Below are 21534 nucleotides of genomic sequence, written 5' to 3'. Positions count from 1 at the left end.
CACAATATTAGTTTGCCTGAATGCTGAAACTGGCTGATTAACTATGTCCAGTATGCACACTAGCTTTTGATTTGTACAAATCTGATAGCTGCCACTGACAGCTACTGCAGACAGACAGACCAGGGAATGCACTATAACCCCAACAAGAAGAATCTGACAGTTTAGTTCCCTTTTTAGAAGTACATGTGCCTAATTCAGGCAAGCATTTATGTGTTGGTAACTTTACCGAAACGTGTGGAAAATTCAGGTAGTTCTTATTACCTCCAATTTTTTGAAAAAAAAAATCTTCTTTTGGGAAACTGGCAGCGATTGTACAACCAACTGTGATCTGGTGTACAGAAGTCCACCAGTATGCAGAGCTTGCCATTCCTGTGATGGGAAGCTATCAAATATGTGGCAACTTCCTGCACAGGGCGTTATCCCCTGCCTCATTTGGCGGTCAGTCAGGAGATCCACTGGCCAAAGGCTACATGTAAACAAGAGCTGAGGTTACAACTGATGTCAATGTCCATATTTGGGAAAACACTTGCCACTTGGTGGGCAGAGCCTGATGGGGAAATGAGAGACTAGTTCATCATCCTGTCCGCTGCACTTTTGATAGTACCAGTGCACCGCATTGGGCAAATTCGAAAACTGGTATTGGACTTAATAGCAATCCCAATCAAAGTGGAGCAAACCTGATGGGGAATTAGTCTCTCAGTTCCTCATCCAGCTCAGTCCACTCACAGTATAAAACCCCCTGGCCAAGCACCTGTCGGTGTGATGGGTGTAGTGGCCAGGGCACTGAGGAAAGAGTGTCAAGGTGTGGGGACTCATTTCCTAGCGCATACATTGGCAGATTCATGTACTTGTTTGTTATAGGTACACGACTTGGGTGCAGGCATCGACCCTTTTGGTGCTGCACCTGAAACAGAATTCTAAAGCGTGGCTACGACACCCTGTAGGATTTATTTTTTCCCCAGAGAGTGTACAGGCAGTGTTCTCTACTGCTGGCGATCCTAGTGATTCATACACCATTGCCAGTGTAGCCGTAAAGCTGAGTTCCACCCAAAAGTAGAACTTCCGCACATTTGTCTTCGACTGCCCCCCCCCCCCCCCCCCCCCTTCCACATTAGGCATCTTTTGGTGGGATGGGGGGAATGGATACCTATCTTTGACATGTCTGAGTCCAGGCTGTGGCGCATTATGTCACAGCTCTGCTCCCCCTCCTCCTCCCTTCGCCGCCAGGCCAGAAAAAGAGCACAGTGGTGCCTCGTGTATGCCTGGTAGGTACCCGGCCTTAAGCTTTAATGCTTCACTACCAGGTTTCCTTACAGGCAATGGCGGTGGCAGCACCCATCGGCTGCGTTGCCGACATCGCTGGACTCCAGGACAGGTAAGTGTCCTATTATTAAAAGTCAGCAGCTGCAGTATGTCGCAATAGCAGGAGGTTTTGACCGGCTCGCATATCTCTGCAGCGGGTCTGGTGCGTTATGCACAAAAACACTGTGCGTCTTTTGGTCCGTTTTCAGGTCCGAATTGCAAGTCTGTCCTAAGAAGAAAAGGGAGCGTCTCATTAACATACACTGAGCAAGCCTGGCTTCTAAACCTTGAGCCTTTTGTTAGGACAGACCATGTTCAAATCTAGTTACAATTGATATTTAACCTGTTGCACGTGTGATGGTAAAAAGGGGCTTTAACCCCCCCACATGCTGCACATGTGCTTCACTGGCAGGCTGAGCTTTCTGTGCTGAGAGCATGCTCCCAACACAAGACAGCTCTTGGTCCCCACTAATAATGGATAGCCAGCAGGACTAGCTCCCCATCATGTGACTACTGTGACAGCCAGTCATAGAGATCACATGATCACTGACCCTTCCTGCCTCCTGGGCATTCAGAACTTCGGGGATGCTGGGGTGGGCAGGAAGGAGTTAAGATCTACCCACACCATACAAAGAGGGTTAATTATAGCAAACACCGCTGCCCAGCCCCATCATAAATGAAGAGAACTATGTATGATTTTACAGTGTTGGAATTTTCCAGAACTGAACATCTAAAAAAAGTTATGTGATGTGAATGAGAATATGTAACAAATATAAAGTAGGTGTTATCCCAATTTGCCTGCAAAATAGAAATACACTTTAAGCCAAGGGCCTTGGGGCTCGTTTACATGGGCAGCCAGGGGTTGGTAAAAGCAGGTGGTTGAGCTATGTTTATACTGACCTGACCACCTAAACTAAACAAACATGCAGCCTCTCAGAACTGTGCACATGCTGCAATGGTATGCTTCACGGCTGCTGCTGCTGCTGCAAAAAAAAAAAAAAAAAAAAAAATGGCATGGCATATTTGACGGGCATTACTGCCACCAAACACGACTCTTTTTTTTTTTTTTTTTTTTTTTTTTTTTTTTTTTTTTTTTTTTTTTCGGTTTTAAATATAAAAATCTTTTTATTAGGGTTCTCTTCACCATATTATTTGGGCATGAAGAACACAAAGAAAGTATTTTTCTAGATGAAGCTCTCAAAATAAAATAACAGAATCAAACCTTACAAGTACAGAGCGAATATATCTAAAACGTTTTAAAGGCAATCAATATTCCGAATGAGTGTAAATCAATATTTTTTGCAAAACAATACTTATCTTCAAGTTCCTCTAGCTCCCTGTACATGGGTTTTGGATGTCCAATAATTCAAGAGACAGAAATGCATTTAATATTCATCAAGTAAGAGCTGTTAGGAAATTGTGTAAATCCCCCCTTTTTTACTTGTTTCCTTTTCATTTTGGCTGATAAGCATTTTTAATCTGGAAAATTTAAATTTGCCCTTTGAAGAATGAGCAGAATCACATGACCTGTTAGTACTGGGCTTTTGCTTTACGATCTGAGTTTCTCTTCACTGTAAGGGTAGTGAACAGTGTCAGAGCAGTGTGTTAGTAGTTTTTTGTTTTTATTATTTTCTCTATTTTTTTTACAATTTTGTTGTTTATTTTTCTTTTTATCACTTTTTTTTCAATATTTTTTTCAAAGTGTCTCTGGGGAAAGGAGGGGAGGGGGGGGGGGGGGCGAGGAGTATGTAGCGGTGATGGTGTCAGTAGGGCAGTGGATGGTGTCAGTAGTTTTTGTTTACATATTTATTTAATTTGTTTACAATTTTAAATTTAAGTCACAATGCTTTTTGGTGGGAGGGGGTTGGGGCAGTGGACAGTATTGGTAGGGCAGGGGGTGGTGTCGGTAGTTTTTTATTTTATATATATTTTTTTTTATAATTTTTTGTTTACTATTTTATTTTATATATATTTTATTTTTTTTAATTTTTTTTAATCAACCCTTTTGGGGGGGGGGGGCTTTGGTGAGATATCAGGGGTCTGAAGAGGAGCTGGAGAAGGGAGGGTGGGCTGTAAAAGAATGAGGTAGAAGGACACGGAGGGGGGCTGGAGGAGAGGAGGATACAGGAAACAGTCGGGGGTGATCGGTGCAGCAGGAGGGACATTTGTGATCACCGATCTCCCCTGTATAGCTTTTTGGCCGACAGCCACAGGAGGGAGAGAAGGAGAACCGTCTGTCACCTATACAAGGGAGATCGGTGTTCACAGAGGTCCCTCCTGCTGCACCGATCATCCCCGACTGTGAACCAGGGGACCATCCAGGATCAGCCCCGCAGCCAGGATATTGGGCAGCACTTGGAGGTGTCCGGGAAATGCGGGAGACTTGGAATGTCTGCTTTAATAAGATTTCAGTGCGTAGTGTTCTTTTCATTTTTGGCCTTAGGTCAACTTTATGATTATCAGGTGAAAAAACTGGAAGCAAAATGAAGATATTTCCCCCCCCCCCCCCCCCCCCCACCTTTTTTTTTTTTTTTTTTTTTTTTTTTTTTCTTTTCACTTGTTACTGTGTTTAGATCGTGACAAAGAGATGGGAGATACCAAGACAGCCCCAGACACAAATCTTTCACCACCACTGCTTCTTTCTTTAGGAACTTTTCAGTCATGGTCTTTTTGGCTAATAATAAAATTTGCAGACCCAGATTAATAGGACCTTAGTTGACATCCCAAACATGGCTCATTTAAATGTATTGGGTTGCTGGTGGTTGTACTGTGGTAGGTTGGCATTTTACGGGTTAAAAAAAGCATTGAGAAGGAGACATCGCATCACTGCCTGTAAAGCACCTTCTAAAAAATAGATGCACTGTGGATTGCTTTTCAGAGGGGCGTTGATAATAGCATGTCTGAACGAGCCCTTGAAGCATCTTGGATGGTTCTGCTATCACGGCACAGCAGCTAGGGTTCATATTGAAAAAGCCACGAGATGCATATGGGAACATTTGTTAATGCATTTGCATCTCATATTAGCATTTTGCATGCGTGTTCTGTGCACTAGAAATATATATTCGTTTTGCATAATTGTGTGACCAGGTAAGGACCACTGTCGTCCTCCTCCTTCCTTTCTTTTTTTTTTTTGTTACCCGCTAAATTACTATGTCAAATGCAGAAATCTGCCCCTGAATTGCATTTGAAATAAAAGAAGCAACAGGTTAACAGCCTCAAACAAATAGGTGTCCTCTATAGTTTTTGGTTTACACTTATGCCCTGTACACACGGTCGGAAATTCCGAAGGAAAAGGTCCGATCGAATTATATTGTTGGAAAATCCGTTCGTGTGTGGGCTCTATCGGACTTTTTCTGTTGGAAATTCCGATGGAAAAAAATTGAGAGCAGGATCTCAAATTTTCCGACAACAAAAGCCGATCGGACTTTGTCAGATTGTTTGTACAGAATTCTGATCGGACAAAGTGCCACGCATGCTCAGATCAAATTACGAGACCAAAGCTATTAGCTACTAGCCTGAAGGTAGTCCCTTCGTAACGAACAGACGTCATCACGATCGGATTTTCCGACAACTTTGTCCGACCGTGTGTATGCAACACCAGTTTCGGCCAAAATCCGTTGGAAAAAATCAGACGAATTTTGTGGTCGGAATGTCCGACCGTATGTATGGGGGCTAACACACGAAAGGAGATATAACAGCAAGTTAGAGGGTCATTCACACAGGCGCTCAGCCCCATACAATGTTAAAAGTTCTTTGTTTACTTTTTCGTCGTGATGCTAAGACAGGCTCAGGCAGCCCATATTAGTGAATGGATAAACATTGGCTTTAGGCCCCTTTCACACTTGTGCAACTTGTCCTGTGACTTGGGACTGCAAAGTCGCATGACAAGTCATTCACCATGATCACAATTTGTATATGTGCGAGTTCATGTCGTGCTGACTTCAAAGTAGTCCCTATGCTACTTTGGTCTGACTTTAATGCGAATTGAGGTCTATAGACCAAGTTTACACAGGCATTCCCTCAAATCGCAGCAGGAAAATCGCGGTAAAATCTTTTTTAAGTTGTGGCAATGTGAAAGGGGTCTAACAGACTCTCTTCCACAGCCACATTTGACAGGTATGCGGGGATGGTTGCACTGCCCTGGATGCATAGGCTCTGTGTCGGTGTTCATGCATCCATTTTCTACGTACGTGACAACAAAGGATGAGGCTGAGTGCCCATGTGATTGAGCCCTAAAAGTGACATTATGTGAAGAAATGGTTAATGAGACCATAATACTAATGTAACACACTCAGAGCACAAGTTTGCAAATTAAAAGCAAATGGAGCTGGGCTGAGGCGGTGAGATCTCCTCATACTTTACATATGTCCAAATTCAACCATACCTCCCTCAGTGGAACTGATGGCCTACAGCTGTTCTGTCTCACAAAGGAAAACTCATCATTCTAGACCAACATGGATAAAAAATACACAATGTTTTTATTTGTGTGTGTTTGGAAAATATGACTAGGGAAACATATGACATGTTTGAACACTTGTGTAAAATTCGAACAACCGTTAGAAAGCTTTATCTTTTGTTTGATGGAGTGTGTGGGAAGGCCTTTCTTGAAGGAGTACTATGTGTACATGATGTGTAGGTTTTCTGAAGCTTGTTGGACAGCCGTGATCTGCTGCCTTGCGTATGACATATATTCACTTCAACAGCATGTCCTTTACCATGTGAACCTCATCACATTTCAACAGATGCCTACTAATCGTTTCAGCCCGAGGTTTATTTCTTCCCTGAGTTGTTAATCTAATAGGTTAGGGAGGAAGACCTGTGACTGTTGCAATATCAGGTGTGTTCCTTTTTATCTCCCACTTAATAATCACCAGTTCAAAGCATCTGTAAATGGAATCCGTAGTCATACGGTGGGGGACATTTATCATTCTCGTCTCATCCTTTGCATCCAGTAAACGTTCGCAATGCACATTTTAGAGCAAAAGTGCAACTTGGTGTCCATTCTTTACAGTAATCGGTCCATGAAAAAAAGCCACAATAGTCGCACCATGTAAAGGTGTGGCTGCTGATTTGATTTTACCATTTCAGCGCATACCACAAAGTGTGGAGTTCAAATTGCTGGGGTCAGTCTGGATCTAATCACTGAGTGGTATGTTAGAATTCTGGTAAAACACCAGCCGTCACAGGAGTATTCTGATAGTGACAAACATAACCAGGAAAGGAGCAGTGTGACTGTCGGATGTAGCCTGGAGAGGAATTTTCTGACTGGACACGTCTGGGAGAGGGGTTTTCTGACAGTGGTGGAAATGTCTGGGAGAGGGGCATTCTGATTGTCAGGGTAAATGTAAAAGGAAAATAGCCGTGCTAATTTAATATAACAATCTTAAATTTAATATGTGTTCAATGCATGAAAAAACACTGTGAGTAAGTGAATAAATCATAAGAGACTATACCTATCCATATCAGTGAAAAAGAAGGCAATAGGAAAAAATCCACATAAATTCATATAATGCAAAAAATACATATGTATGAAACATATTTTCCTTTAGTAAATAACCCCCAGAGTGTATAAAATTCAAGTGTAATGAAAGCTGAGTCCAATTCCAAAAATATAAGGAAAAAAATAAATAAAAACAGGAGAAAAACCGCTGAAGATGGAGACTACAGGTTGATTCCACCACCACCAAGTGGACGAGGGTTGAGCCTCTCCTTGTAGCATACACCAAAAGAAGATGGAGACCCTTACCATATGTGGTGGACCTCCTGTCAGTAGCGAGGTTGTTGTTGCCTGCAGATATAACCCTCTGCGAGGTGTTTGGCCAATCCAAGATGCCTGAACACCCAGACTCCTAGCGTCCTTCTCCCACCTTACACCTCTTTTTCGTACAATGTGGGGGACTCTCCCTCTAGTGAGTAACCAATACACTCTCTCGGACCGGAACAGGCCGTAAAAAGGTAAAAAGGCAACTCCAATAGTGTGTTATCTTTAAACACTAAAAGGTTTATTCATAAAATAGTTCAGGATACAAATGCAAAAAGTTATAAAACGATTTTGCCGGCAATCAAAAATCTAAAACGACCGCCCGTGCTTCTGGGGTCACGTAAACCGTGGTGACGTCAATGCGTAGTTCAACTCTGACATTTACTTACGAGGAAGCAACCAAGCCTCTTTCTCGTATGGTGGCCATATTGATGAAAATAATAAACCAACCCTTGTTTTCCGTTGTTATAGGCAGGAATGAAGGCGGATAAATGGCCAGCATTTCTCACTTTCACCCACCCCTCTTCCAAATAGGGCCAGCCAAAGCCAAGCCCCATCCTCACAACCAGCCTCACCCGGAAGGCTAGTTCGGGCTATTAAAACATGTATTTAATCAAATAGTCATGTTCTTGCACCAAAAAATTCAAAACGAACGTCCTATCTCGCTGTATCTGAGCCAATCAGCACATAATGTGATTTATTATAACACATGGTGTTCGTAATGAATGAATAAATAAATAAAATGTTACAATTAAAATTGGGGCATGAAATGTCACTACCAGACGCACATGGATATAAAAAGTATTGATATAGCAGGGAATTGTATACAATACTAGAGATGCCTCCGATTATGGGAGTCCAAGGAGACTACGGTAAAAGGTTATATTAAATTGAATATAAACACAGAGAAACACTCTGAGATTCAATTGTAGATATAACATCCGTTTGTACAAAAATAAAACATTACTCGATATACACAGTAACCGTCAGAAGAGAAAGAATGATGTAGAGGCAAGTTCATGAATTCTAACTCCGGTCTATCAATTATCAATAAGTGTTGATCTCAATGTCAAGCCTTCAGGTTTGAATGCTAAGACATTTGACTCGATAAATCCAACTCATTTTGAGTTTGAATATGGCCCTTCTTTTGGGGACACCTCTCCAATGAGGTTTGAGTTTATCGATGGCCAAAAAAGACGTGCCTCTGTGGTCACTATTTTATAAACCTCCCGATAGTGCCTAGACACTAAATGGCCCCTGAAGCCCCTCCTAATGTTACCGATATGTTCATTCAGCCTAACGTTAAGGGGTCACACAGTGCATCCGATATATTGTAATCCACATGGACAGATAAGATGGTATACCACATGGGTGGCAGAACATGTGATAAAGGACTTATCAAATTCTTGAAGTACTGTTAGACAAATTTAGGAGTCTTCCGGTCTCTAATATGATTTATGCTACAAACTGCACATTTGTGCTAGCCCACCAAGTTCTGAAAGAACATTAATTTATTACTTGGGGGATCACAAACGCTAGGGGCCAAAGAATCCTTTAGAGAAGGTACTCCTCTAAAGACTACACAAGGTTGTTCAGGAAGAATGGGGCCCAACACTGTCTCTTTAATCAAATGCCAGTGTTTGCATATCCCTTCTCCACAAATCTGTTAGTCAAAACCTTAGCCTGTACCCTAAAATCATCTAGTTTAGTACAATTGCGTCATAAGTGCATGTACTGGCTCTTGGGTGCTGAATTAAGCCACGAGACATGATGGCAGCTATCTCGGGGAATGAAGACATTTCTATCAATGGACTTAAAATGTGTTGCAGTGACAAAATAGCCTTCCTCTATCCTTATCTGCAAGTCCCAAAAATTTATAGTATTTTGATCTGCCTCACACTTGAACTGTATGCCCCGATCGTAATCATTCAACGATTCCATGAAGGAATCCAATGACTCCTTGGGCCCTTTCCATGGAAGGAGGATGTTGTCTATATACCTAGCCCACAAGACCAATTCAGGTCTGCGTTTGGCATAGACATACTCCTCCCATTTGCCCATAAACAGGTTGGCCAGGCTGGGGGCAGACTTTGCCCCCATAACCACTCCCCTGTTCTCAAGGTAAAACCTGTTCTTAAACCCAAAAAAAATGCGTTGTCGCAAACCTTAAAAGTTCCTTAATAAACCTTTGGAGGGTAAACCCGAATCTCTATCCCAAAAAATATTTAACTGAAGAGATTTCCCAATGATTGGGTATGATGGAATATAAAGACATAACATCTGCAGTAACTAACCACAGATTGTCTTTAAATGGGAAGTTGCTCAATAAATTAAGCACATGCCTACTATCTTTTTTTTATATATGCAGGCAGGTATTTAACCAGAGGTTGAAGATACCCATCAATGTACTTCCCTGCCCTAGATGAAATGGAGTCAATGCCACTAATGGGACAACCAGAGGGGTGGGTGGGGTTCTTGTATATTTCTGGGTAAGTAGTAAATGATGGATATCCAGGACGATGATGGTGCAAGAAAAGCCTTTTCTTCTTTTTTTTTTTTATTTTTTTTATTTTTTTTATTGAATATACCTTAACTGAAACCCTGCTCTACTACTAATATTTTCCAATACTTTCCTGCATGATGGACGGGGATCTGCTAGAAGGGGGGTTATAAGTATCAGTATCTCCAACTAGATTCTCCAATTCTCTAAGATGGTCTCTCTCATTCAAAATCACATTTCCGCCCCCCCCTTATCAGCGATGCAGATAATTTCTTTTTCCTCACATAGTTACTCTAACCCTGGTTGTAAAGATTTTTTAGTTTAATTTTCCTAATCTTTTCAAGATCCCTCAAGAGGACATCCCTGAAGACCCTCACTAATGGAGTCAGTCCTCCGGGGGGATTAAAAAGAGCAGCATTGGCCAAATTAGAATGCTGTACGTCAGTCTGATCTGTTTGGTTTTAATAGGGTTGGACATGATGTATCTTTTAACACTCAATTTTCTAGTATACTTGTGAATATCCATATACGTCTGGAATTTATTTTATTTTTGTGGTGGAGCAAATTTAAGTCCCTTGTCTAAAAGGGAAATTTCTTCTGGAGAAAGGCTAATAGTGCTCAAATTATAGATTCTCTGACCAGCTACTCCCTTTTCCTTTTGGACCTTTTTGATCTCTGACTCCTCTCTTCATTCTATAGGCCTTTTGTTGGTTCTGATCCGATCTGGGAAAACCCCACTGTTGGGGATGTTCTTCCACGGTTCCTGTTGGTAAGAATACTCATATGATCGATCACCTCTCCTTTGCTGGAGGGGGTTGGGTAGGATAATGCCAAGGGGGCCTATCATTCCAATTCCCCCTAACTGAGGTGCGATTATCCTGATAATGATCCCATTCTCTCAGAGAGTAATCTCCATCATGGAGTGGTTGGAAGCTATTATATGTAGATGCATAATAATCTGCATGCTGTCCTCCCTCATTAGATCTCCTAGGAGGTCCATTAAAACCATTATCCTCCTGACGGACAGATTGTGGCTTATGACCCTTCGTCTTATGCTGCGTACACACGACCGGGCTTTTTCGATGCACTAGGTCAGACGGTTTTCCCAATGGACTTTCGGTGGAAGTCCGATAGACTTTCTGAACGTAACGGACTTGGTCACATACGACTGGACTAAGTCCGTTCGAAAGTCCATTCGTTTTTGAATGTGATAATGTAAACGGGACTAGAAAAAGGAAGTTCAATGGCCAGTAGCCAATAGCTGCCCTTGCATTGTATTTGGTCCATCGGACTAGCACACAGACGAATAGGTTTCCAGATTTTTAGTCTGTCGGACTTGAGTCCGTTGGATAGTTTTGAAACATGTTTTATTTCTAGGTCCGTCTGAATTTTGGGGAAAAAAAGTCAGCTGAAGCCCACACACGATCGAATTGTCCGCCGGACCAAGTCTGCTGGAAAGTCCGGTTGTGTGTAGGCGGCATTATTCCTCCAAGCCGGAGACTTATGCCGCGTACACATGATCAAATTGTCCGGCGGACTTGGTCTGGCAAACAATCCACGGACCTTATAACGAACGGACTTGGCCACACACGGACACTCCGAAAGTCCGGCGATTTCTAACGCAATGACGTACAGCACGTACGACGGGACTAGAAAAAGGAAGTTCAATAGCTAATAGCTTCCTTCTCGTACTTGGTTCAGAGCATGCGTCATTCTTAGTCCACCGGACTAGCACACTGATGAACGGATTGTCCGCTGAAAGCCAAGTCAAAAGACAAATTTTGAGTCAAAACGACTTTCTAAGTCTGCCGAACTTTTACGATGAAATAGTCCGCTGGAGCCCACACACGATCGAATTGTCCGGCGGACTTGGACAATTCGATCGTGTGTACATGGCATTAGGAGGGGGTCCTTTTGGATAGATGTTGTTAAGCTTAGGTCTCTGTGGAAGGGGTGGGGGTCTATGATTCCTCTCAGGGGATATATATGAAACCCTCCTAGACGACTTATTGGACCTACTTGGAGTTTGGGAGTGAACATAAGAGTTTGGTTACCAGACTCTTGTCTCAATGGAGGAACAGTAGCTACTACATCCTCCTACATCCCTGTTGTATTTCTTCCTCCTTTTTTTTTTTTTTTTTTTTTTTTGTTCTATCTCCTCCTTTTCTAAAAGTTTCTTTAGACTAATAGACCGCGCCTTATACTCCTCACTATTGATATGGGGTAAAAGTTTGTCCTTAATTAGTTTAATCTCTATATCCGATCGTGTGAGTTTACATTTCTTTCTTTGAACCAAGAATTCTAAAAACATGACACCTGCCTCATTTAAATATTTGAACCATTCTAAGAGTTCCAGTTCACCTTTTTGGGGACTGACTTCCCATCTAAGGTTTCTGGGTACCATGGCATCAGACACATACTGTTCTAACAAAGCTACATCCCATTGGGTGTGGATTTCTGATACCATGAGATTTTTTAAATCTTGCGACGAGACCTCCCAAGTCGCCCTCAGGGTCACCATTGACTTCAAAAACAGTCTTTCCTAATCGCTCTTGAAGAGCAATACTCAAAAACGTCCATAATGAAACCTTGAAAATGCCAGTGTCACAGCCTGGAGAGGAACCTTCTGACTGAGGGGGCGGGCATGACCTGGACTGGAGAGGGTTGGTGGAATAGAAGGCCTGGAGCAGAGTGATCTGACTGGGAGGGAATGATGGGCAGGCGAGGAGCTGTAGAAATGGACAGAGAACAGCAGCAGGATTGGTATATTTGCACTAAATCAAAAAGTGATCAGAACTTCTTAGCTGTGTAACAACTTTGTGGGGTTGATTTAACAAAGGCAAATTGTGCACTTTACAACTGTAGTTTTGTTCCTTTTCCCTGGAGCTTAGTGAATGTGGTGAAGCTTTAGTTCTAGCTTTACTAGAGAATGCCCTATGAGGGGCAAGGTAAATGCATTTTTGCCTGCACATGATGTAAATCAGCAGAGCTTTACCACATATACTAAGCTCTAGGGAAAATTAGTGCAACTACACTTGCAAAGTGTATTGTCTGCCTTCAGCAAATTAATCCCTGTATGAAATGTTCGGTGCAAATATTTTGTTAGAGCATAGGTGCTGTTTGCAGAGTCATGCAGCTACTTGCAATTAAGCTGCAACAGACACTAAAAGTGAACAGTTGCATTGGTAAAAAAAAACATTTATTTAGCTTAATTTTAACCACTTGCTTACTGGGCACTTAAACCCCCCTCCTGCCCAGAGCAATTTTCAGCTTTCAGCGCTGATGCACTTTGAATGACAATTGCGTGGGCATACAACACTGTACCCAAATTAAATTTTTATCATTTTTTTTCCCTCAAATAGAGCTTTCTTTTGGTGGTATTTAATTACAGCTGGGAGTTTTATTTTTTGCTAAACAAACAAAAAAAGATGCAAAATAAAAAAAAATTAAAAAATCATGTTTAATAGTTTGTTATAAAATTTTGCAAACAAGTAATTTTTCTCCTTCATTGAAGTGCGCTGATGAGGTGGCACTGATGGGCATAGTTAAGGTGGCACCAATAGGCATAGTTAAGGTGGCACTGATGGGCACAGATAAGATGGCACGGATGGGTGGCACTAAGGGGTACTGATAGGTACCACTGATAGATGGGACTGATGGGCACTGATAGGTGGCACTGATGGGCACTGGTAGATGACACTGATGGGCACGGATATGTGGCACTGGGGTGCAGCACCGTTGTTGAGGCAGATTGCGGGCACTGCTGGGTGGCACTGTGGGCACTGCTGGGTGGCACTAACGCGGGGCACTTATTTATTGATGGGTGGCACTGGCAGGGGGCAGGTGGGCACTGGCAGGGCTGGCCGTGATCGGGACTGATGTCCCGATCACGGCCGCCGGTGATCGGCTTTTTTTTTATAAATAATAGCCGATTGCCGGCTCCGTTGTATCACATGATCAGCTGTCATTGGCTGACAGCAGATCACGTGGTAAGGGGTTGGGATCGACCCCTTGCTCGGATCGGTGATCAGGCGAGTCTCATAGACTCGCCGATCACAGAGCGCGCCGCTCGTGCACGGGACGACGTCAATAGACGTAGTCCCGGCAAAGGAGGTCCGCGCTGTAGCCGTCATTTGGCTATAGCGCGGATCTCAACTGGTTAAAGATTGTGAACCGTTGGTTGATTTGTTTTTTAAAGTGTAAGTAAACACCCTCTATCGTTTTCAGTCAAGGAAGCTGCCATCTTTCCCTCTGTTTAATCGACAACTGCCATGATGCTGCACATGTGATCATGTATGACACCAGCCATAGGATAATTTGCCAATTTGGTTGAGAGCACAACCAATGGGAGTGTTACATTTCCGGCACGTTTTTTTTTTAAACTGCTAAATGGATGATTTTACTTCCGCTTTAAATGGTAAATTATAAAACATATGTGCAATCAATTTAAACCATTATAGCCAAAATATTGTTTTAAAAGAAAGACCTTGAAATTTTTAGCCTCATTCACATGGGCTGTTTGAACTCCTAGATGGCAAATGCTGCATGCAGGCAGCTCATTCATGTCTATAAGGATGATAAGTATTGGCTGCATGGATGCAGCTGCTCGTCCTAATGTGACTGGTGTAGGTGAGTAGCCCTGAATGCACATGATCTGCTTTCAGGGTTGCTCTCCCAGACACGTGTCCTATTAGGACAAGTGGCTGTGGCTATTCAGCCGCTGTGTCTTCATAAACATTGAATAAGCCACCTGCATACAGCACCTCCCAGCTTAGGGACTCATTAACACGTGGCCGTGTATTGGCCTCAGAGTCAATGAGTCAATGAGTTAATGAGGAATTACAAGCTTATTCAAAAGTTTTCTTTTTGTATTGATTTGTGGATTGGTCATCTGTGGATAGAGCCAAGCACAACTACTCTGAAAATGAAACGCTGCAGGTAGAAAAAAACCCTCAAGTCTGGTAATTGGGTAGGCGGTTTGAGGGTTGGGGAAGATGACCGTGTTTCAGGTTACACCATAAATATGGGTGTTACATGAAACATGGTCACAAAGGTGGATGGTGGACTTAGTCGTTACAGCTGAACTCTGGGAAAATGGAAAGTAAGTATTACTTCTCAAAATATGCCCTCACCAATATTACACTGTACTGTGTTAATTTTCAAGCAAAATAAGTGGTTATGAAATTAGCCATTTGATAACATTTAATTTTAGGAAGTTCATAATGCTAACTTTTTTTTACGTGTGAATATTATTGCTTGTTTCTTTCTGCTTATCGCTTGTATATTAAGTGTTCTAATTTTTTTGTTCTGACAGTTTGCCGTGATTTTGCAGTGCTGGAAGATCACAGTCTTGCACATACCTTGCAGGAGCAAGAAAGTGAGTAATAGGTTGACAATTTTGGTGTAGTTGGGGGGTCTGACGTTTTTAATTTGTCACAGACCCTATTTTTACAATTCTATCTTTTTTGTAGTTGAACATCATTTAGCTACAAATATACAGAGGAACCGTCTGGCCAAACATGATCTAAAGGTGGCCAAACAACTTCAGGAAGAAGAGGACCTCATGGCACAATCCCAGACTAAGCACCGTCACAATAAACTGTGAGTACTTCCTAAAGATTTCTGTCAAAGTGTTAGACGTTACTATTTTGAAGACATACTGCAATTGCTTTTAGCCAATTCAATATAATTTTTTAATGTTTTCAAGCTTATTAATGCAAAGCCATACCTACGACCATGAAAATAATTCCCAATATGCCACTTGGATTTGATGTTCATTTATCCAAGAAAAACATACCTACAAGCTTGGTGAATCCTAGATTGTCCTTTCTTCCACTACACTCTTCCATTGCAAATATCGGCGGCCTTCACCATCATCTTGGTTTTATTTATCAGGAGCCACTTGTCTTTTCCTGGTTCTTGCAGCTGGCCCCTTCATGATGCGATGCTAGACCTCCCAAGACTGGCCTTGTGTCTTTCACAGTACTGTTTCCATAGTGTTTGGCGATTTTTGCCTTTAGCCTCCTGGGATACATATCCCGCATCCCAAAAAGCTGCAGGCTGTAGGTGCTGAACTCGCGCTAGATCTAACACTGGTAACATGTAATATGATAAAGACATTGTGCTAGATCTCTGTCTGCACATACACTAGATCTGGTGCCACATCTTTCATGTTCCATCTTGCCATAATGTCGGGAGATCTTGCAGGAGTACAGCATCTACAGCCCAGCAGGCATCTGGTATGCATGTCGCATATTCCAGGAGGTTAGGGGCAAAGAGTGGCTTAGGCAAGGCATTAGGAAGTTAATAGACCAGCATAAAAAAAGTATTTTACTATAGGGGGAAAAAGTAGAATGTAGTAAGCTATAACATGGAGAGCGAAGGAAAGAGACGAGACTCAGTTGTAAATGTGGTGCAAGGCCTGCTTTTTACAAGTTTTGTAATTGCTTCTACAAAATGTTTTCTCTCCCCTCTCCTTTTTTATACAGTGCCTTGCACCCCCTTGAACTTTTCAACCTTTTGCCACATTTCAGGCTTCAAACATAGATATAAAATTTAAATTTTTTGTGAAGAATCACCAACAAGTGGGACACAATTTGTGAAGTAGAACGAAATCTATTGGATTTTTGAAACTTTTTTTAACTAATAAAAAAATGAAAAGTGGGGCGTGCAAAATTATTCGGCCCCCTTGCGTTAATACTTTGTAGAGCCACCTTTTGCTGCGATTACAGCTGCAAGTCGCTTGGGGTATGTCTCTATCATTTTTTCACATCGAGAGACTGAAATTCTTGCCCATTCTTCCTTGCAAAACAGCTTGAGCTCAGTGAGGTTGGATGGAGAGCGTTTGTGAACAGCAGTTTTCAGCTCTTTCCACAAATTCTCGATTTGGATTCAGGTCTGGACTTTGACTTGGCCATTCTAACACCTGGATACGTTTATTTGTGAAACATTCCTTTGTAGATTTTGCTGTATGTTTGGGATCATTGTCTTGTTGGTAGATAAATCTCCGTCCCAGTTTCAGGTCTTTTGCAGACTCCAACAGGTTTTCATCCAGAATGGTCCTGTATTTGGCTGTATCCATCTTCCCCTCAATTTTAACCATCTTCCCTGTCCCTGCTGAAGAAAAGCAGGCCCAAACCATGATGCTGCCACCACCATGTTTGACAGTGGGGATGGTGTGTTGAGGGTGATGAGCTGTGTTGCTTTTACGCCAAACATATTGTTTTGCATTGTGGGCAAAACGTTGGATTTTGGTTTCATCTGACCAGAGCACCTTCTTCCACATGTTTGGTGTGTCTCCCAGGTGACTTGTGGCAAACTTTTGACAAGACTTTTTATGGATATCTTTGAGAAATGGCTTTCTTCTTGCCACTCTTCCAGGCCAGATTTGTGCAGTGTACGACTGATTGTTGTCCTATGGACAGACTCTCCCACCTCAGCTGTAGTTCTCTGCAGTTCATCCAGAGTGATCATGGGCCTCTTGGCTGCATCTCTGATCAGTCTTCTCCTTGTCTGAGCTGAAAGTTTAGAGGGACGGCCAGGTCTTGGTAGATTTGCAGTGGTCTGATACTCCTTCCATTTCAAAATGATCGCTTGCACAGTGCTCCTTGGGATGTTTAAAGCTTGGGAAATCTTTTTGTATCCAAATCCGGCTTTAAACTTCTCCACAACAGTATTACGGACCTGCCTGGTGTGTTCCTTGGTCTTCATGATGCTCTTTGCGCTTTCAACAGAACCCTGAGACTATCACAGAGCAGGTGCATTTATACAGAGACTTGATTACACACAGGTGGATTCTATTTATCACCATCAGTCATTTAGGACAACATTGGATCATTCAGAGATCCTCGCTGAACTTCTGGAGTGAGTTTGCTGCACTGAAAGTAAAGGGGCTGAATAATTTTGCACGCACCACTTTTCAGTTTTTTATTTGCTAAAAAAGTTTAAAATATCCAATAGATTTCCTTTGCACTTCACAATTGTGTCCCACTTGTTGGTGATTCTTCACAAAAAATTTAAATTTTATATCTTTATGTTTGAAGCCTGAAATGTGGCAAAAGGTTGAAAAGTTCAAGAGGGGCAAATACTTTTGCAAGGCACTGTATATCTAAGGTCTGACTATACACCCCCCTTTAGGATAAGCCCTCTGAAGAGCGATTCACTCACTCCTCTTTCCTATGCACACCTTATATTTCCTTGCTACACACACACACACACACACACACACACACACACACACACACACACACACACACACACAATTTTTTTCAACTTCATTGGCCTTGATCTATTAATTTTTATATATGTTTACATTTTTCCTCACCGTTAAGATGGCCGCCGATTCACTTCCGGCGACCATGTCGCTTGCAATATGGCCACGGCCGGACTTCCGACGGCTGTTGGCTTCAAGAAAATGACCACCGAACCATTCCAATTTACACACACATAAAAAGATACCTCTGTGGGCACTAGTCATCCCCTAATGAAGTCATGTGATCGTGACGAACATGCGTCAGGACTGTGACACCGGAAGTGACGCAGATCGAGCTCGCCGCTCTTTTTTACACTACCCTACTGTTATTTGTCAATGTGAGTACCTGTTAAAGAGGAAGTAAACCCTGATGAGTTTACTTCCTCTTTCATTCCCTGTAAAGGCAAAGCATAATGGACTACTATGCATCGCATAGTAGTCCATTATGTGTCACTTACCTGACACAGGAGCCAGCGAAGTCACCGCTGTCCCCTGTAGTTCCGAGCGTCCATCTTCTTGGTGGGTCTCGCTGCTCCGCCGCTGTGATTCGCCGGAGCAGCGATGACGTCACTCCCACACATGCGCACGGGAGCTGAGACTCGCGGCATTGCCGTCATTGACGATGCCCCGCTCAGTGCGCCTGCGCGCCGCTGTCTACGGCGCATGCGCCGTAGATAGCGATGCCCGTCTTCGGGCAAATATCTCCTAAACCGTATAGGTTTGGGAGATATTTCTTGGACCTACAGGTAAAAGTGGTTTGTAAGGGTTTACAACCACTTTTAAACCTTTCTTTAATAAAAAATTGAATAATAGTACACTATGAGGCATCCTTCCTCTCTAACCTATGGTACACTGGCAAGGTCCCTTACCCTGGACACCTTAAAGGAGACGCCACTGCTGACTATAGGCAGGATAGGACCCGGGTCACCATGATACCCCAAAGACATATAATTATATGCTGTTACCTTACAGCAGTAAGGTAAGGGAACACCGATATATTTAACCAGCACGGAGGAACGCATGGTTCATCTATCACCTAGTAGCACTTTACCGAATTGTGTTTACCAGCACCCGCACTTTATTTATTGGATCCACAGGATCACGTTATATTGCACCATTAGTATTTCTTGGTGTTGAAAGAACATTTGTGGACACTCTTTTGTGCATTCACCGTCTAGTACGATGCAACATTTTTTATAATATATATACTGTATTGGCGTATAACACTCACTTTTTCACCATGAAAATTGGGTGCAAATAGCGTGTGCGTGTTATACGCCAATATTAAATAAATAATAAAATGTACATTTTTTTCCCCTGAAACTTCCCTCTTAAAATGAATGTGCGTGTTATACGCCGATAAATAGTGTATGTATGTATATATGTGTATATATATATATATATATATAAATATATAATATATAATATAATATAATATAATATAATATAATATATATAATATAATATAATATAATATAATATTATATATATATAAATTTTAAAAATTTTCCTTCTGTATTTTCACTTGGGAGACGAGCACTTGGATTTTATGCACTAAGTTTTGGCAGCTGTCATTATTTGCACTTATATTTTGGGTTTATTGTATACCTTTTTAAGCTTACACTCAATATGTAATGTTTATGGACACTTCTATTTTGTATTTATTTTATTGATGTGATATTTCTACCCTTTTTTTTTTTTTTTTTTTTTTTTTTTTTTTCCTTCTAAAACTAAACTTCTTGTTCTTGACTATAGGAGCTGACAATTATTGATCATAACCTCTCATTTGTCATTATCATTTTAGTAACACTCTGGCACTTTTGCACATCATGTATTCATCTCTTCTGTGTATACTGTATATCTTTTGTGTAACTACCTTTAGCAGCATATTAATCTTCTAGTACAGCGCACCACTACTTCTTTTACCACTTTGGATTGTTTGTTGCTTTGTGCACAGTTAATGGAGCCATTTGCACTTCTAGCTATAAGTCGGCTCCATCAGCATCCAACTGCAGAATCTAATTCTGACCTTACTGCTCCTCCATATCTAAATTTACCTTAGGCCCTTATTATCTGAAGCGACAGTATTTTAGAAAATTCTTAAGACAAGTGTTTTCAAAGAGTAGTTTCTAATCTATTCTTTTATTTTATTTTCTATTCGAGTCTTTTAGAGCTCTTATGGCTGCAAAGACCTTCCCACTTTATATTTTTAAAGCATTCCTCTGAAGAATGCAGACAACCTGTTGACTCATGGAACCCTTATGTGAAGGAGCTTTTTCCCTTTTTAAAGGTTTTTTTTTTTGCCAAGTGATCTCTGCCTACTGTAGAAGCCCTAGTCATACACCTTCACAAGCATGCTACCAATCAGTATAATTGTTTTCTCACCTTTTTGGGGATTTCAATGATGGAAAGTCAGACTTCCTACTCGGTTCTCAGTTTAAATTAACTGGCGCAAGCCTCTGTCCTCTGACAGAGACTTTGATTTATGAAACCATCTCGCTGTAGATCACCTGTCTTTTTTACTAAATGACCCCTCCATCACAAGAACAAACCCTTGTGTCTTGAAGCTTTTAGAATACATGTCTGGTGATCTGAACACTTAGTAAATTCATCAAAGCACACAGAGTGGTACTGTGGATACATGAAGGTGTAAGCTTGTGCCACGTCCGAATATATCATGAGAATGAGAAAATGAGGGGCTTATGGACTTTTTAGGCACCATAGACAACACAAAATCGATAATATAAAAGATATACTTTATTGTTTAAAACATAACTTAAAACCATATTTCACAATAATACTCATAATTTCTTTATGTATGACATACAGTAATAACCGCTAACTAAATTCCATTTTTTTACAAAAAAGGCTCTAGCAGTAGTAATAAACAATACACATTGACTTCAATGTTTTTCATATACAGAAATAGTACTGGCGGTATAGTATGCATTATTTGAAGAAGAGGCTCAACATGTTTCGTGTGAATTGCACACTTCTTCTGGAGCTTGTGTTATTGTGACTAGCAGAAAACCAATAAAAAAGCAAAAATTATTATATAAATTTAAGTATAAGCTAACTTATATTTATATAAGCCCCTCATTTTCTCATGTCTGGTGATCTGTGCTTCAATGGCCTCTTAGAAATATCTAGTTTTCATAGATTTGTACAGTTCATAAAGTTTAAAATGTAAAGTCTTGTTTAAAAAAATAAATAACAAACCCGTTATACTTACCTGCGCTGTGAAGTTGGTTTTGCACAGAGCAGCCTGGATCCTCCTCTTCTCGGGTCCCCCTTCGCTGTTTCTGGGCCCTGTTGAGTGCCCCCACAGCAGGCAGCTTGCTATGGGGGGCAACCAAGCCGAATCGCAGCTCTGTATGTCCGCTGGCCCCACCTCCATTCTCCCCTGATTGGCTAACTAACTTTGACAGCTGTGGGAGCCAATGGCATCGCTACAGCGTCTTGGCCAATCAGGAGGAGAGTCCTGGACAGCTAAGACACTCGTGTACATTGCTGGAGAGAGATTGGGCTCAGGTAAGTAATTGGGGGCGGGGGTGCTAGGGAGGCTGCTACACACAGAAGTTTTTTTTAATCTTGATACATAGAATGCATTAAGATAACAAACCTTCTGCCTTTACAACTCCTTTTAAGGGTCCTATCGTCTGCAATCCTTGTCTAGATGGGTATAAACAATCTTGGGTCATTTGCGAGTGGGCCCATCTG

General features: G+C 41.7%; 1 protein-coding gene across 2 annotated transcripts in view; it reads left to right on the top strand.

Moving 5' to 3' along the window:
• CCDC50 (coiled-coil domain containing 50) overlaps nucleotides 1–21534 on the top strand; it is a 109229-nt gene that overhangs the window by 41990 nt on the left and 45705 nt on the right. For both annotated transcript variants that reach the window (XM_077487536.1, XM_077487537.1), the window contains exons 2-3: nucleotides 14878–14940; nucleotides 15035–15164. In XM_077487536.1, the coding sequence (XP_077343662.1) occupies nucleotides 14878–14940; nucleotides 15035–15164 (193 nt within the window). The remainder of the gene's footprint in view (nucleotides 1–14877; nucleotides 14941–15034; nucleotides 15165–21534) is intronic.

Source organism: Lithobates pipiens, unplaced genomic scaffold (assembly GCF_037356315.1).
Source record: "Lithobates pipiens isolate NorthernLeopardFrog02 unplaced genomic scaffold, aLitPip1_a1.2 Scaffold_18, whole genome shotgun sequence".
NCBI lineage: Eukaryota > Metazoa > Chordata > Amphibia > Anura > Ranidae > Lithobates > Lithobates pipiens.
This window is presented reverse-complemented; position numbering and strand designations above follow the sequence as displayed.